Genomic DNA, 17500 nt, shown 5'->3' on the forward strand with positions numbered 1-17500 from the left:
GCTGCACCGCGGAGGTTGTGCACGTGCCCGTGGTCTTCGCCCAGCTGTCCCCTCAACTGCTCCTTGTACCTTCATTCGCGGATCTGTTTCCCCTGCTGGAAACCGACCTCAGGTCCATCGACGGGAACCGGCCGGAGAAGAGACGGCACGGGCGCCCGATGGACGTGGACGTGCACGCGCTGCCTCTCGCGCTGCAGGTCAAAGTCAAGGCCCTGGCGTCCGCGCTGAACGCCCTGTTTGAGCTGTCTGGTACGCGCGAGGAGAGCTTCGCCGTCGGGCCGATGAGCCGTATGATCGCAGGCGAGCTGGCCAGCCAGGCCAAAGCCGGGAGGAAAGCCGCAGTCCACAAAGCATCAGTAGTCTTCATTGACAGAACCCTGGACCTGACAGGTGCACGTCTGCCAAGGCCGCGGCACGTTCTGTGAAGTGCTGCTCCAGCTGCCTCGCTTTAGACTGGCCATCAATGAAATTAACATTACGTGTGCTTTTTAGGTCCCAGTAATCCTCTTGCCAGTCTGTCAGTTTATTCCATATTGTTCTAACTCTTCGGTGCCTCTCTCCCCCCCAGGAGCTGTGGGTCACCATGGTGACAACCTGGTCGAGAAGATCCTGTCTGTCTTGCCTCAGCTGCCAGGTCACGTGACTGACGTTCAGGTGGACATGGTGGGACTCACGCATCTGCAGCACACGCCCACGGTGCAGGGCACACTGGCGCCCGGATGCCTGGCACAGAATCAGTAAGGGCATCGACGCTGGTGCGAACTGTATGCAAGGTCAGGGGGCGTGGCCAATCAGAGCAGGTGTAGCACTGAATAACTAACCTGCACAGGTGCAAGTTTAACCAGAGCGGTTCAGAGCCGGAACCACGTTGAAAGTTGGACCAAGCATGCAGCTGGGGGCCTCCAGTTAAGAGCGCCTTTTTAAAAATTATTGTTCGTTTGTTTGTTTGTTTTTTACACTGCAACATTTGCTGGAAAGCCCACAAAGAAAATCTCCAGCCAGCAGGGGAACGAGCACGCGACTGACCGATGCACGGTGCTTTCTAAGATCCTGTAAACGTAGGAGGTGTTGGGGTAGTGTTTGGCCCTCTCCATCATTCCTGCCTCCTTTGAAGCGAGTTTCCCACACACAGGAAGGAACCCTGGCTCCAGTCCCAAATGGGCATTCTCTCTAGCCCCAGTGGCCTTCCGAATGAGTCCATACGAAGCAGTAGCTTTGGCCTTTTAGGGATGGAGACTTAAATAAGTATGTTTAGACGTATTGCACCGACCACTTCACCTAGCTGCCATGAGCAGTTTTGAGCACTTCTCAACAAAGGAAGCAATTTAGAAAATGACAGAAATGTGGTTTTTGAGGTTTTGAGAAACCACGGAAATTCCCAGTGTGAGTTTTGGCAGACTGTCACTCACATACGCAGCCCGCAGTGCATGGCCCACACCTGCAGTGGTCATCATAAATCCAGCGTGTTTGTATTAGAATAATTGCCTGCGTTGCCTTGCTGATGGCATATCCTGTGGTGACTCTGGCACTCCTCTGGGCCATGGTTTGGGTCTTGTTTGCTTGTTTTCTGTGGCGGCTTAACGGGGCTGAGAGGTTGTTGCCATTGCCTGAGTGGGAATAGTGTCAGTCTTTCCACAAGTGTTGTTAGTCCTGCTTGGTGCACATTTCTAGCGTGACACGTTAGTGCTGGCATTGTGAAAACATGTTTTGAAGGTTCTCACTTCTTTTTATGTGATTAATCCTTAACATCTTTTGACTGGGGGGGGCACCACATCGGACACAGCAATTGGTCCAGATCGTGTTTTAGCGTATTTACATGATAAGAGCTGACATAAAAGGCTGTTCCATTATGGTCTGATCCCAAACGGCATGACGGCATTCCAGTCCCGTGGATCATTTCCTCAGACTGAGGGTTGCTCTGGCAACGGCATTTCTGCCATTATGTCTTTGCTATAAAAGAGGTTGTCGGAGCACACCTCGATGCGTGGGGGCTTATGGGAGGACAGGGATCGTGTGGGGTGTCAGGAGCACCTCAAGGGAGGTGGTCAGAATAACCACCACCGAGGAGCAGCTTTTAGGCCAGACTGCTGTATTCTGAAGACGGGCACCTTCCACACCAGCCCAGTCGTTCCAGGTTGATGATGTGGATACAGACTACGAATTTCCATCTTGCACAAACTCGCTCTGGCTAAGAGCGTCTGCTAAAAAAGGTCAAATGTAAATGTCGATTGCAAATATGAGTTGAATGATCACATTTGATCACAAATGAACGTCGTCACATTTGGCCTCTTTGCAGCACGTCCTGCTGTTGGTGTCCTGGACACTGGTTCATTTACCCCAATATCCATCAGGTCCAGGTGCTTTTGTACCAACACACCTGAATCAAACCAGTAGGATCAGTGAACACCTGGGGTAGGTTTGCTGGGAGGTGGTTAGAGCCAAACGTGTGTGTGTGTGTGTGTGTGTGTGTGTGTTCCGGGGACTGGCTCGGGAAACTAATCTGCGCGCACACACACGCACGCACACACGCACACGGTCAGTAACAGCACTACATCTTCATCAGAGTCACAGCACAGAGTAGAAAGGCCGCATGCGTGTAGTGCACAAGGCTGTGGCGGGCCAGTACGTAGGCCCTGAACAGATCACCAGAGTGCTTACACACATGGTAGCCACAGTAAAGTGTGAGAGTGTTTGTGTGTGTGTGTTTGTGTGCTGCACCCGTGAGGGTGTGTCCATTCTTATCAAACACACATACACGGTTCACCTTTATGTTGCCTTGTGCTGTGATTTCACTCACTCTTAGGGTCACAAATGCAAGAGCATGTTTGAGTGTATTATAACTTTGTGAGAGGTTGTGTGTGTGTGTTGGGTTCATCCACACTAAGGCATGTCATCTGTTCCTCTCCTCCTGCTGCCTCTCATTTGGTCTCAGTAGGGAAACTCTCGCTCGCTCTCGCTCTCGCTCTCTCAGGGGGAGGATCTGTAGAGGAGAACCAGTCTGTCTCCACCCAGTACAGTGGGAGCCACACTCAACTTTAGCCTGAGTTCAGCAGGGAGGCTCGTGTGTGTTTCTCTCAGTCCTGATGCTTTCTGACAGGCTTCAGTTGTTATTGTACTGCTCTTCAGAGCTCTGTTCCTTTGTTTTATGGAGCAGACTGCTGATCTGACCGCTTGGTAAAAATTCTTGGTGTGATCTGTCTTGTAAAGACACATTCCCTGTGTCTGCACCAGAGACTAAGAACCGTCTCCATTGCAGTGTTGACAATTTTATTACCCCCAACCTTTATATGGTTAGTGGTGGCCCTGCCCATGATCCTTTGCTATTTTGTGCTATTCTATATATACTATAAGTCCGCTATACTGTTTGTGAAAGGGTTTTATTTTCGGCTAATAGCGTGTGTGTGTGTGTGTGAGACTCTGCGCTGGTTCTTGTGCTATTTCCCTGTGTAACGGGTGCAGGGGTGGGAGGTGTTTTCCCAGGGCTCTAGGTGGTCATTGGGTAGGGTTCTCTCTGAGCAGACCTCCCACATTACCCACCGGGCTGTGGGGCGTGCCAACCTGGCCCTGCAGGGTTAGCCACACGCTGGCAGACTGGCAATGCTTCATGGGTGGTTCAGCTTCCAGTGAGCGGCGTGAAGACGAGAGCGTGAAGGCTGGCATCTGTGTGGCCCAGTATGAGTGCATGAGTGTGTTCAGGGTCATTTTCAGAGTGTGGTGTTTGGGCAGGTGTGGTTGCGTGGGTGTGTGTGCGTGCGTGCAGTCAGGTACGGCTGTGCCAGTCTGGTGTAATGTGTTGTTCTTGGCTGTGGATGTCCTACTCCATGTCTCCCTCAGTCAGCACTGCACACCAAGGTGTGTGTGTGTGTGTGTGTGTGTGTGTGTGTGGTTCCAGCCTTCTATCCCTCTGTGTCTCCTTCACCTCTGCTGACAGTCCTCAAACTTTGCACTTCAGAGACCCTGGAGCACAGCCAAGACACAAGGTTAAAGTGTGTGTGTGTGAGAGAGAGAGAGAGAGAGAGAGAGAGCACGTGTGTGTCAAAGTGCTGGAGGAAGAATTGTTCTTAACAGGGTGAAGTAAAAAGCACTGTGGCGTGAAGAACCCCTTCTCATCCTCAACCCCCCCCCCCCCCCCAAGGCTTCTGCGTTTCTGCAGAGTTTCTGAGTGTGGACAAACCTTGCAGTGGCACAGGAGCCTGGTCACAGCCCAAATGCTGCAGCAGGCCGAGGGTCCGGGGATTTATGGGTCCCCTTAAGTCCCGCCTCTTCGCTTTGTGTGTGTGATCGTGGGTCGTGTGGCGGAGATGGCCCAGCTCTCGTGACCACACGCTGTCAGAGTGGGAAAGGGGGTTAGGAGGTTTCCTTCTGGAGCAGGTGGAGTCACTGCCCCAGGGGGTGTGAACTCGCCGTGACCGTAGCGCCGTTGTGATCGTGCACAGGAAGAAAGGAATGATGGGAAAGTGGCGATGGACAGAAATGTCAGAAAGACTGGGGTTTGAGGCCGGGTACGGCTGCAGCTCCTAGCCTTCATCACACACGCGCACATACGCATGCACGTGTACTGTCTTAGCCATATAACGAGGACCGTTGCCACATTGATCGGGGGGGGTTGTTGATAATGAGTTTACGAGATCTACTGCCCCAGACGTGTAACATTAAACCCCCTGATAGCTTCCCAGTGTGCCTGCGGTAAGTGTGCGTCAGCTCACGAGTGTTCAGCCTTGTCTGGACATGTGGGTGCAGGACTCAGCTGAACAGGTCTCTGTTTGGGGGTTGTCTGTTGGTCAGCGAGTTTCTAATGAACCAAAATGAACAACAGATGAGAGGATTTGTGATGAGGAGAAAGGAGAGGTAGTGAAAAATAAGAGCGAGTGAAGAGATGACCTCTGGCTTCTAAAGGTGAAGGGTCTTTCACAATTGGGTTATTCTCACACACACAGGCTCTCTGTGGTCAGGTGTCTTGGCTTGCTCCACATAAGTAAAACGTGTGTGTGATTAGAAGTGGCTCTTGTGATATTGCCTGGGTCTGAATGTAGATAACTGGTAAGTATGTCTGCAGTTTCAGAGCCTCTCAGTGCCTGCCCTGCCCAAACACCGCTGAAACCAGCAGATATGCTTCCTAGTTGGTACTGCGGCTCTAGTTTGGCACACACTCTTCTGCAGTCCTGTGTAACCTGCCTGTGCACCACAGGGAGTGCGCACACACATCTGTGCGCACACACGGTCGCAGACACACACAGGCAAGCAAACTTTAAACATGATTTCCATCCAAGCCAGGCCATTATTAAGCATATAATTGTATTTGTGAATGAACCTATGGTTACACTGCAGCTGTGTGTGTGTGTTTGCCTGGACGTTTAATGGTTTTAAAGAGTATTTAGCCAGGTCAACTCTCATTCTTAGTGGTTGTGTCATAAATTTCCAGGAACAACTCTCTTCCTGCCCCCACATCTTCTCTCTCTCACACAAACATGGGTGATGGACAAAATCAAGAAAATAAGAAAAGAGTGGAAATATTTGGCTCAATAATAAAACATTTTCTCTGTTCTGAGGCAACAGTGCCCTCCCCAGGTCAGCCGTTAACTACAAGCGCCCCCCCCCCACCCCCCCGCCGCACACACACACACACACACACATATATATATGCTGACTTACCCCCCTGGATGAACTGTGCAGCCCTGGGGAAAACTGCAGGAGAGAACAGGGGGCAGGGGAAGAAGTGGGGATGGGGTAATCAGGGGGAGGCTTGGGGCTAAATTGGAACCATACTGCATCTCCACTACACTACATCTGGACCACTCACTTTCCAGGAATAGCCCCACACACACACACACAGCCAGGGTTCAGTCTTCACTCCGGCATCTCAACCACGCAGGCCGTGTGTGTGTGTGTGTGTGTGTGTGTGTGACATACCTCGGCACGGCGCGGCTGTCCGTGTTACTTGCACTCATAAACATACATCAGCCCACGCACCAAAGAGTGCGTGCAGTATTGTAGACTGGGCTGGAAGGGGTAGATATATATATATATGTGTGTGTGTGTGTGTGTGTGTGTGTGTGTGTGTGTGTGTGTGTGTGTGTGTGTGTGTGTGTGTGTGTGTGTGAGACCGTGTCTCATACTTTTGCGTGAGAGATTTGTTGTATTTGAGTTTGCGTTTCAGTGTTGCGCTTGGTTATCATTTTTGCATGTTCTTTTAAACTCTCCAGTCCCGTTTAACACATCGTGTGCGTCGTCATGGTTACTGCGCCTGCCACAGCGCCACCTTGCTGGTCATGCTGGGATCTTTAGTCTCTTTTTCCTCGTTTCTGCCGGCCGTCTGGTTCTGCCTTTTGGGCCCGTGCTCCATGTCGGACCCTGGTGCCCACGCAGGACGGGGCCGACCCGGCGGCCTTGGTCGTCCTTCCCTGCGCTCAGCCCTGTTTCAGGGGAGTGATGGCACTCGGCGGGTCGGGGGCTCTCGGACGCTGCCAGGGCCGTGTCTGGAACACATTACAGCTGAGATTGAGCACATGGCAACGGTTGGGGGGGAGTTAATGTTTGAGCTGTGTGTCGGTGAGACGCCCCCCACCCTCGCCCTCCTCGTGGGCCGTTGTTTTCTTGTCTCGCTCTCCTGCTCTGCCCTCTGGTTCACTCCCACTCTCTCTCCTCTCCTCCCTCTCGTTTAGTTCTCCCTGAACCACAGCCTCCTCCCTGCTCTAGCTCGCATTTTGCGTTTGTCACTTTCTGATTCTTTTCTTCAGTTCTCTCTAACTAACTCTTTTGTCTCTCTCACGCACTCCCTCCATCTCTTTTAAACACACACACGCTTGCGTTGAACAGGCAGTTTATGTGCTGTCACTCCTTTCTCCAACCAAGTGTGAACTCTGTTACATGACAGGCTGTACTTCAACACACACACACACACACACAGAGGGCAGTTGGGAAGGACTGTACGAGTGAGGCAGAAAGGCAGTGAGGGAGACTGATGACTGACTATTATGTACTGTGATAATGCTGTGTGTTTGGTGAACGGAGCTCATGTAGCACACACTGATGAAGCTGGACAGAGCAGCTAGTTCTGCAGCACAGTTATCAGACTGAGTACGACCCATATCCCTCCACTCAGCAGCTAGTTCCTACAACAGAGTTGAGTCAGACTGAGTACGACCTATATCCCTCCACTCAGCAGCTAGTTCCTACAACACAGTTGAGTCAGACTGAGTACGACCCATATCCCTCCACGCAGCAGCTAGTTCCTACAACACAGTTGAGTCAGACTGAGTACGACCCATATCCCTCCACTCAGTAGCTAGTTCTGCAGCACAGTTGTCAGACTGAGTACGACCCATATCCCTCCACTCAGCAGCTAGTTCTGCAGCACAGTTGAGTCAGACTGAGTACGACCCATATCCCTCCACGCAGCAGCTAGTTCCTACAACACAGTTGTCAGACTGAGTACGACCCATATCCCTCCACGCAGCAGCTAGTTCTGCAACACAGTTGTCAGACTGAGTACGACCCATATCCCTCCACTCAGTAGCTAGTTCCTGCAACACAGTTGAGTCAGACTGAGTACGACCCATATCCCTCCACTCAGCAGCTAGTTCTGCAGCACCGTTGAGTCAGACTGAGTATGACCCATATCCCTCCACTCAGCAGCTAGTTCCTACAACACAGTTGAGTCAGACTGAGTACGACCCATATCCCTCCACTCAGCAGCTAGTTCCTACAGCACAGTTGAGTCAGACTGAGTACGACCCATATCCCTCCACTCAGCAGCTAGTTCTGTAGCACAGTTGAGTCAGACTGAGTACGACCCATATCCCTCCACTCAGCAGCCAGTTCTGCAGCACAGTTGTCAGACTGAGTACGACCCATATCCCTCCACTCAGCAGCTAGTTCCTACAACACAGTTGAGTCAGACTGAGTACGACCCATATCCCTCCACTCAGCAGCTAGTTCTGTAGCACAGTTGAGTCAGACTGAGTACGACCCATATCCCTCCACTCAGCAGCTAGTTCCTACAACACAGTTGAGTCAGACTGAGTACGACCCATATCCCTCCACTCAGCAGCTAGTTCCTACAACACAGTTGAGTCAGACTGAGTACGACCCATATCCCTCCACTCAGCAGCTAGTTCCAGTTGGATTGACCATAACCTTTGTCCTTCACACACATACAGATGTATGACGACCCCCCCCCCCCCCCCCCACCGTCCTACAGGCAAAATGTTCTGGGGATGACTTGACCTTTGACCTTGGACTGGTTTATGACCAGTGGTCCGGCTGCTGCTAGATTATCACGTGTCACACGCTGTGTTCAGTTTGGACGTATTTGAGTTCTGAGTTTTTTTCATGCTGCGTGTTGATTTACTGATCAGGTGTTCCTCTAAGGTAATAAATTACTACTCAGTTTAAGTAGCTTGGATTTCCATCGACAGTTTGTCAGATTTACACTGACCCTTTCCTACCTCTGTCTACTCAGGAAACTGGTACACACACACAAACAGACACAGGTTAAAACACAAAATGGAGCCTAAGACTATACGACGATGAAAATGTTTGTTTGTTGACTGAACTAAGTTTGAGGAGAAGCTGCTGACTGGCTAAGCTACCAGGGGACTTTTCTTCTTTCCGCAGGGGTTATAAGATGATTTGGAGGCATGTAGCCACTAACGTTATAGAATGTCCATAACCACATCTGAAGACAGTGAAGACCTCTGAGCAGGTCTGTGGCCACACTAGGAACGGGTGGCTGGCTGACATGTGCTTTGCTCCAGTGGTGCAAGCCAAACTGGAACTGGTCTTCCTGTTACTGGGCATTTATAAATCACATTGCCCTGGTGTCAGGAGTAGGCGGGGCTTGTAAAGGCCCAGCCCCCTTCAGGTTCATACTCTGTTCTGCAGTGGGACGATATGAATTCCAGGTGCAGGGCGCAGTCAGTCATTAGTGACCCTTGTTGACCCGCAATTGCCTTTCACGATCTGTGCTCTACAGGTCGGCCACGGCACGGTTGCTGTGGGAGACGATGCTGGTTGCTAAGCAGAAGGAGGCCGTGATGGAGGTGAGGAGGCACCTGGTTGAAGCTGCCAGCAAGGAAAACCTGCCATTCAAGATAAACCTAGGTAAGGCCACGCCCCCAGATGCACCCATTGGGTCAGGACAGACCCAATGGTACGTGTGTGTGTGCGCGCGCGTGTGTGCATTTTCTCACACACACACACACTGCCTGTTTCTCCTAACTGACAGACAGCCTTCCGATGGCGTTAAGGAACGCCAACCCAGAATGCACCAGGGCACAGAAACGGCTCACAGTTTAGGGTTCATTAGTGTGGGCTCAACCACCACCAGCGCGTGACAACCTAACGAGGTCCAGATAGCACACGCGCACGCACAAACACACACCCATGTACACACATATGTGTACAAACATAATTGTGTACACACACGTGTGTGTGTGTGTGTGTGTGTGTGTGTGTGTACACGTACGTACGTACGTAATTACGTCCGTTGCCACACAAACACACACATGCTATCAGTTCCGGTCTAAATGGATGACCGTGCTCATAAATGGTTTGTGTTAAAGCTGATTTATCATCCAGTTTTTTTTTTAAAGTTTTTAAAACCAGAGAGAGAGAGAGAGAGAGAGAGGGGTATAGGAGAACACGGGTGAAAAGTAAGAGGTGTGGAGGTGTGGAGGGGGATGGACCCGCAGGCCCACAGCGCCCCCAGCAGATGTCACTGGGAATTAATCATATGCAAAAGCGCATATGGCTGCAGAGGAAATGTGAACCACATGTGTGCACGCACGCACACACACACACACACACACACACACACACACACACACACGCGCATGCTCGCACACACACACACACACACACACACACACATACACAGTGTCCGGGTAGAGTGTGGGAGGTTTGCATGGTGTAGGTAGACGTGGACGCTGTGTTGTAGGTGGTGTGATTGAGGACATGCATGTATGGATGTAAAGTCCTCGTGTGTGTGTGTGTGTGTGTGGTAGTTCTGTGGTTAAGACTTCTCCCTGCCATCTACTTCGAAGTTGACATTTGAATTTAATTTGTCAACTCACCAAAATCAGAAACCCTTACCCCCAAGAGGTCAGATCATTAGACTTCAGCTTCCTAATTTACTTCTGATATTCATTATGCGCGCACACACACTCTGCGCTACTGGTGTGTGTTCACATCAGCCCGTCCTGTCCCGGACCACACGTGCCACGCTCGTGGGTTGTAGAGCTGGCAGGCTTCACTGTGGTCCTCTCTTGTGCAGGATTTCTCTGGCTTCCACTTCCTGTCTCTCTTTAAAACACCACTGACATGTACACAGTGCCACCAGTTCATGTAGCGGACTACAGATCCCAGATTGCTTTGCGTCCACATGTGCTCACTGACAGTCAGTTATAGACAAAATGGGCTTTTGGAATCAGTAGTTTCCAAAGTAGGCCTAGAATTAGAAATGACCGCACACACAGTAGCTGAAGGCTTTTTGGATTATTATTTGGCCCTGTTCTGACTGGACATGAGTACTGAATACAGTCATATTACCCAGAGTGCTTTGCGAGCCCCAAAGTTCCCTTTTGCACTGGACTGGTATCAGCCTCCTGGAAGGTCTCGTACAGACGTGATTCAGCCTGTGTGCTGAAGGGTGTGGTGTGATTTGGGTTGTATGGGATGTAGTGCGCTGTGGTGTGTGGAGTTTGGTGTGGTGTGGTGTGGGATGTGATGTGGTGTGCTGTTCTGCATGGAAGGAATCAGCTCTGTAAACTCAGATGACTGACTCGTGGTGTCTTGTGTACTTGTGTGATAGGGAGCATGTGTTCTGGATCTGGTACATTTGTGGATAAATGATTATCCCCCCCCCCCCCCACTTTGGGGAGTGGGGTTCTAAATTCTCTCTCTCTCTCTCTCTCTCTCTCTTTCCCTCTCTCTCTCTCTCTCTCTCTTTCCCTCTCTCTCTCTCTCTCTCTCCCTTTCTCTCCCTCTCTCTCTCTCTCTCTCTCTCCCTCTCTTCCGCACTGTTCCCCCTCTCCCCAAAGCCTGCAGCAGGAGACTTAGACTTGATCTTTTAGGAGAGGGTCACCTCTCCCTCCCCCAGTGTTTGTTTGTTTGTGGCTATATAGCACATGCACTGTGTTGAAAGCGGCTACGTTTCACGGGTTTAGATCTTTGCAGGCGTCTGAGTGAGCGAGTGACGTTAGTCTGCCTCCCTGACCCTGACAGTCTCCTCCCTGACTTCTCCACAAAGATTTCGCCACGATTTTTACATGCTGACACACACACATACACACACTAAAGTAAATAATGGTCATAAAGGCCCACAGGAAATCCTCCCTCATCTGCTGCTGGTTGAGAGCATCAGTCTGTTGAAGCAGCTTTATGGGATGTTAATATGACCCCCACACACCCCCGCCAGCCGTGGACTGCTTAGGGTAATCAGAACCCCCTTCCCACAATACCCTTCCTCCTGTGTCTCTGTAGACCCTTGGGCTACAAAGAAGTGTGTGTGTGTGTGTGTTTGTGTGTGTGTGTGTGTGTGTGTGTGTGTGTGTGTGTGTGTGTGTGTGTGTGTGTGTACATACTGAGTCTGAGGGGGTTGTTGAGCGGTGTATATATCTGGCTATTCTCTCGATAGTTCCTACAGACTGTACATGCAGATTAACCGATACACTGGCTCAAACAAGCATGCGCACACAGTTGTGTTCTCAGGGTCTTGGGTCTCACACTCACTTGTACACAAGTACACACACTTCTGTAGGGAGTGGGCACGTGTGTGTGTGTGTGTGTGTGTGTGTGTGTGTGTGTGTGTGTGTGTGTGTGTGTGTGTGTGTGTACACACACACTCACCAGATGGAACCAGAGGGTTACCAGAGCATGGGTTCCATTAAGCCTGCCCTATAGTGGAGTATTGGTCATTATGGGTGCTCTGGGACCCAGTAAAACAGGCTAATGGTGAGGTACCTGGATTCCACACAGCACTCTCCTCTCCTGTCTTACTGATAATACACACACACATGCGTGCACGCAAATATTACAGGACCAAACATTGTCCAGGGTTATCATGCAGGGTTATGTGATCTGTAGTAATTACTACAGCAGTGATCTCATTAGGGTGTGTGTACAGAGTTTGTGTGCATGCATTTTCTGAGTTCGGGGGGGGGTGTCATCCCTGATCTAATTAAGTCATAATTAAGTGATAAGTATAATTTAGTGTCCAGACTTCTTTGAAGATGCAGTACTAGACAACATCTCTCTCTCTCTCTCTCTCTGTCTCTCTGTCTCTCTCTCTCTCTCTCTGTCTCTCTGTCTCTCTCTCTCTCTCTCTCTCTCTCTCTCTCTCTCTGCTTGCTCCGCCTCCAGGGCGGGTGACATCGGAGCAGCTCTCCTCTTACGCGCAGTTGTTTCGTGGCAGCTGGGGGGCACTGCAGAGTCACTGTGGGGTCCTACAGCTGGGCCTGGCCACTGCCCAGACCCTCCGCCCCGCCGGCCTCGCACGCTGGGATGCCCGCCTCGCCTTCGAGAAGCTCCTCCTACAGGTGGGCCAATCGCGTCGCTCAGGCACCTGTCAATCATGCGCTTCCCTCGACCCGGTTGGCTGAAACATTTCATCACTCCCATTGTGTTCCTACCCATGCCACAGATTTAGGTAAACACATCAATGCGCCCTGGTACTAAGTCATTCGCATCTGTGTGTGTGTAACGCAACATGTGTTCTGTAACTTCATAGGGTGTGTGGTGGCGGTGTACTGGGTTTGGTTAAGAGCCCAGGAGCGCACACACCTCTGCAACGCCTTCCAGGGGAGGTTTGGCTTCTGACCATGGGCTTAAGTGGAGCTGAAATGCTTCACTCGGTCCACAGCAAAAAAAAAAAAAGAGTCCAGCCCCGTGTGCAGGTGCAGAGGGCGAGGGAGAGAGATCCTTCAGTAAACATCATCAGAAAGAGCACCATCACCACAGCCACAAGTAAACAAAATACAGCCCAACACTGAGGGATTCTGTAAACGTCTGCACACGCGCACGCACACAAACACACACCCTTCCTACGCTATCTGTTTAGAGCCCTGTGATAGCTTGTTTAAGAGTGCGTGAGTGTGTTTAGCAACGTGCGCAGAGAGGTGTACGGGAAATGTCTTAACCAAGGCCTGTCCAGGGGTGGGTGTGTGAGAGTAAGACCAGAGGTCAAGCATGCTGGCCACAGTAAGGTGGGATCATTAGAAGACAGTGGGAGAGACAGAATCAGGAGGAAGGACACTGACCAAAAAAAGACAAGTCCAGCTGAGAGGACATGAAAGGAGAGGCGAGAGAGATTTCCTGGAAAGATTGGAAGAGAGCTATTTTTCCAGGAACCAGAGGTATTCACAGTGATATTACAGACACACACACCAGGCCTGCTCCTCTAAAGGCAATCAAGGAAAACATGGCAGAGCAGGCTGGATCAGAACCGCACTTCTGAACCGGACTCCCAGACCAGACTCCAGAGTCCTAAGCCATGCTCTTGGGCCAGACTTCCGAGCCGGACTGCCGAGCTGAACCCCACGTATGCAGGCACCGGAGAGGTTTACTCTTCAGAAGCCACACCCCTCTGCTGAAGAGTCTTGGGTTGCTGTGGGACACACACACTTGGTGTGTGTGAACCGGTGCTTTCCACGTTATTGTTTCATTTTCTTTGCAACTCTAAATCGGCATGGAAAAAATGAAAACCACTGAGCAGTTTGAATCTGTAAGCGTGTGCTGAGGCGCGTGCATTCTGACTGAGACGAGATGCCATGTGCCTGGAGCAGCGCCCACCTGTGGGCTTTTCTGTTTTAAACACTCTGCGCGCACCGTGAGGTCACGGTCTGTGTTTGTATGCATTCATTCCAAAACGACAGTCAAAACACGCACTTAAGTTGTTTTTGAGTTTACTCAAGCGATAGTCGTTCCGCCTGAACGGACTCCCACTCAGACATAATATCTGCAGATCTTGGACACCTCTGAGCAGTGCTGTGTAACGCAACTAAAAACAGACATTTATACCGGAGACGTGTAGACTGGACTCCACTGGGTCCACTGGGAGCCCAGTGTTCTGGACTGTAGCTGGACGTGAAGGGAGGGACTGGGTGACATGAGAGTGCACAGTGTTTGTTTAAGACTGCAGTCCTGAGCAGGACGCTAACTTTTTAACCTTTAGCCCCAGTTGATCTGAGGGGGATTTATTCTGCCTTGTTCTTCAAACATGTCAAACGTCTGGGATTACCAATGAAGACCTTGAGCTCATCTTCTGATCCTCTGTTGTCTGTCAGTCTTGTCTGTCTGTCTGCCTTTGTATGTCTGGCCTGTATCGTCTGCAGCCTGTGTGTCTCAATTGTTGTCTGTATGTCTTTACTGCTGTCTGTGGGTCTTTGTGGCAGTCTGTATGTCCCTGTCAGTCTGTGTGTCTCTGTTGATTTCACACACAAACACACAGTTACATGACTGTAGTGACTCCATGCTGTCAATAACGCACACACACTGTAATTGCAAATGACCTTTAACCCCTGAACCCTTAACCCACCCTGGGGTCAGGCCCCCTCCTGTGTGTCTGCAGCCTTCCCTTCTGCCTGGACAATATCTGACTGGAAACACACACACACGTGCACAAACAAAATACAAACTGTATTCATCGCATTTGTTAACTACTCATCACTTCAAGGCCATACGGGAGGGAAAGGCAAGTGATGTGTGTGTGTGTGTGTGTGTGTGTGTGTGTGTGTGTGTGTGTGTGTGTGTGTGAGTGTATGTGTGTGTGTGTGTGTCCAGTTTTGACCGTCTGTCCAAACACCCAGTCTTCCTGTGACCCAGTCTGACCGTCCTCACCATTACCCTAAGTCCTGCTCCCCTCTCTCTCTCTCTCTCTCTCTCTCTCTCAATCTATCCCTCCCTCATTCTACCTTGATTTATCCCTTCCTCTCTCTCCCTCTCACAGTCTCTCTCTCAATCTTTGTCTCTTTCTCACACACACACTCTCCATCTCACTAGGTCTCACTCTGTGTCTCCCACTCTCTATAGGGGGTAGGGTCTCTGTCTTCCTCTGTCTCCCTGCTCCTATAAATGTCTCCTGTGTCCTCGTGTTCTTTCTATTTCTGTATCTGGCTGTCTGTCCCTCCTTCTTCCCTGCCTACACAGCGGCGCGTGACTAAGGGTCGACTTCCACCGCGTCTGTAGCTACCTCCGCTCCAATCTCATCTCTGGAGCCCCATACAGACGGGAACTCTCTGCTGGAGAGGAGCTCCAAAGACCTCTGATGAGACGAGTCAAAGCTTTGAGTCGGAATCTTGGCCAAAACCCCTGCTGCAATCTGGGAGTGTGTGTGTGTGTGTGTGTGTGTGTGTGTGTGTGTGTGTGTGTGTGTGTGTGTGTGTGTGTGTGTGTGTGTGTGTGTGTGTGTGTGTGTGTGTGCGCGCGCGCAAGAGAGACATGACTTATTTACTCAGACTATTTTCCTGTGTTTAGGCCTCATAGATTACTGCCGGAAATTACACACAGCAACCAGTTTACTCCTCACAGGAAGCTCTGCTATCTCACAGACAAACACTCACAGATAAGCATTCGCGCACGCGCACACACACACACACAAACACAAAAAAACCCATTTTCCTACTCATATACAAACCAATATATGTTACATCCCAGTACAGATCTGTTGGAACTTTGGGCAGTGAAACAGCTGTGTTTATTAAAGCTAAGCGACTGTTTTTGGGGTTCTATCGTGTGTGTGTGTGTGTGTGTGTGAGGACATGATGATGTGATTTGGTTTAAGGATTGCAGTGTTTTTAACTGTGCTGATGTATGTTGTGTAGGTAATGGATTAGTTGAGCTCTGTTTGTGTAGGGGGAGGCTGTGGTTGTTGAGGGGGGCAACTGTTTGTAAGTGTTTCTTCATGTCTGGTGTGTTGGTGAGGTTCAAGGTTCCTTCCATTTCTTTGGAAGGTGTGTGTGTGTGAGGCAGCCTTGTACTTGTGTAGCACTCACATCACAGCATGACCATCACCTGCCCAGAATAAGGGTTTGTAGAGAAGCAGTAATCACTGTGTGACTGTCTGTGTGTGACTGCGTGTGTGGGATCTGTGTCTGCACACATGATGGTATGTGGAGGGTGCAGACTGGTGAATTGGATCACTGTGCCTTCTATATAGTGAATTTGGCACTATGTGTGCATCTATAGTGTGTGTGTGTGCACGTTCAATGGATCTCTGTGTGCCTCGTTAGTCTGCAGCTCATTGAGGGGCACGTGTCGGGGTGACACGTGGTCCTTTGGCGTCCTGAATGTTTTCGATCACGCACTCGTGGGTCTTGTGGCGTCGGGTTTTAACGGGCGCTCTGTGGTCAGGCGCCAGCACACGGTGTGACACACACTCACACACACGCGCTGCTCCAGAACAGGGCCAGGCAGGTAGGCCTACTTGCCCCACCACTTAACCACCTCAGGCCAGAGGTGCCTGCAGCCTTGTTACCTTCTGATAGGTGGATGTGCGTGCGTGCGTGTGTGATGGTCATATGGCGTCTGCTGTTCTCCTCAGTGGTCACAGTTCTGGGTTTGCAGTGACGTGAACCTGCTTTAATGTCTCTGCCCTGCACTCACAACTCTTGTTTACATCTGTGCTTGGAGCCACTTGTTTCGCAAGAAGGAAATCAGATTCAACCCCCTCTCCCCTCTCTCTCTCACACACACACACACACACACACAGAGTAACTGATACTGAAGCATAGAGGGGGTATGCTGACCTCAGGCTATGTGCTGGTCTCTGGAAGTGTTTAAATTTTCCCCCTGTTCTTCTGCCCCTGGTGTTTGTTAGTTGATTCGTTCTCTCCCCCCCCCCCCCCCTCTCTCTCTCTCCTCCAGGTTGGGGCATTGTTTGGGATACTGGTGCTAACTCGGCGGCTGTACCTAAACGACAACAAACACTGGATGTGAACACCAACTTAACTAGCCTTCGTAAATTCATGGTCACAAATGTTTTAACTTGTTTACAAACATTTGTAACTTGTTTACAAAGTCTGTTACTGGTGTTTGTGATATCCAGTGTTTGTTAGCGACGCTAGCCGTTGGACTGGGTGCCGTATTCCGTAAATGACTTATTTAACAAACTGTCCGTTTAAGTGGCATCAAACTGAGATGCTGAGGTCTGCACTACGGTTCGGTCCAGTACCTGCCATTCGTGTAGGAACCTGTGCAGTACTGGTACCAGATCCCATCACCCTTTCTTCACTTCTCCATGGTGTTTGTTAATCTGTTCTCTGTCCTACTCTTGTATAACAGTAAATAAACAAACCCTTGTGTAAACGCAGTGCGTGACCAACTCCAGGTGGAGCAGAGATGTCCGACGTCCGTGCAGCTCGCCAGTTGGGACATGAATCACAGCGTGTATGCTGATGGACTGTGATGTCGCTGTAGGGTTGAGACAGGGCTTAGTTTGGTTTACACCAGGTTTAGGCTGTGTTTAGGTCAGGTTTAGGCTGGGTTTAAACTGGGTTTAGATCAG

General features: G+C 50.5%; 1 protein-coding gene across 1 annotated transcript in view; it reads left to right on the forward strand.

Annotated features, from left to right (window-relative positions):
• The window catches only part of scfd2 (sec1 family domain containing 2), a 72560-nt gene that overhangs the window by 523 nt on the left and 54537 nt on the right, over positions 1–17500 (forward strand). Inside the window, exons 1-4 of the mRNA XM_027022626.3 lie at positions 1–390; positions 569–737; positions 8975–9102; positions 12361–12536. The exon at positions 1–390 is cut by the window's left edge and continues 523 nt beyond it. Of these exons, the coding sequence (XP_026878427.2) occupies positions 1–390; positions 569–737; positions 8975–9102; positions 12361–12536 (863 nt within the window). The remainder of the gene's footprint in view (positions 391–568; positions 738–8974; positions 9103–12360; positions 12537–17500) is intronic.

This window comes from Electrophorus electricus, chromosome 7 (assembly GCF_041902795.1).
Source record: "Electrophorus electricus isolate QZ-2024a chromosome 7, ASM4190279v1, whole genome shotgun sequence".
Classification (NCBI taxonomy): Eukaryota; Metazoa; Chordata; class Actinopteri; order Gymnotiformes; family Gymnotidae; genus Electrophorus; species Electrophorus electricus.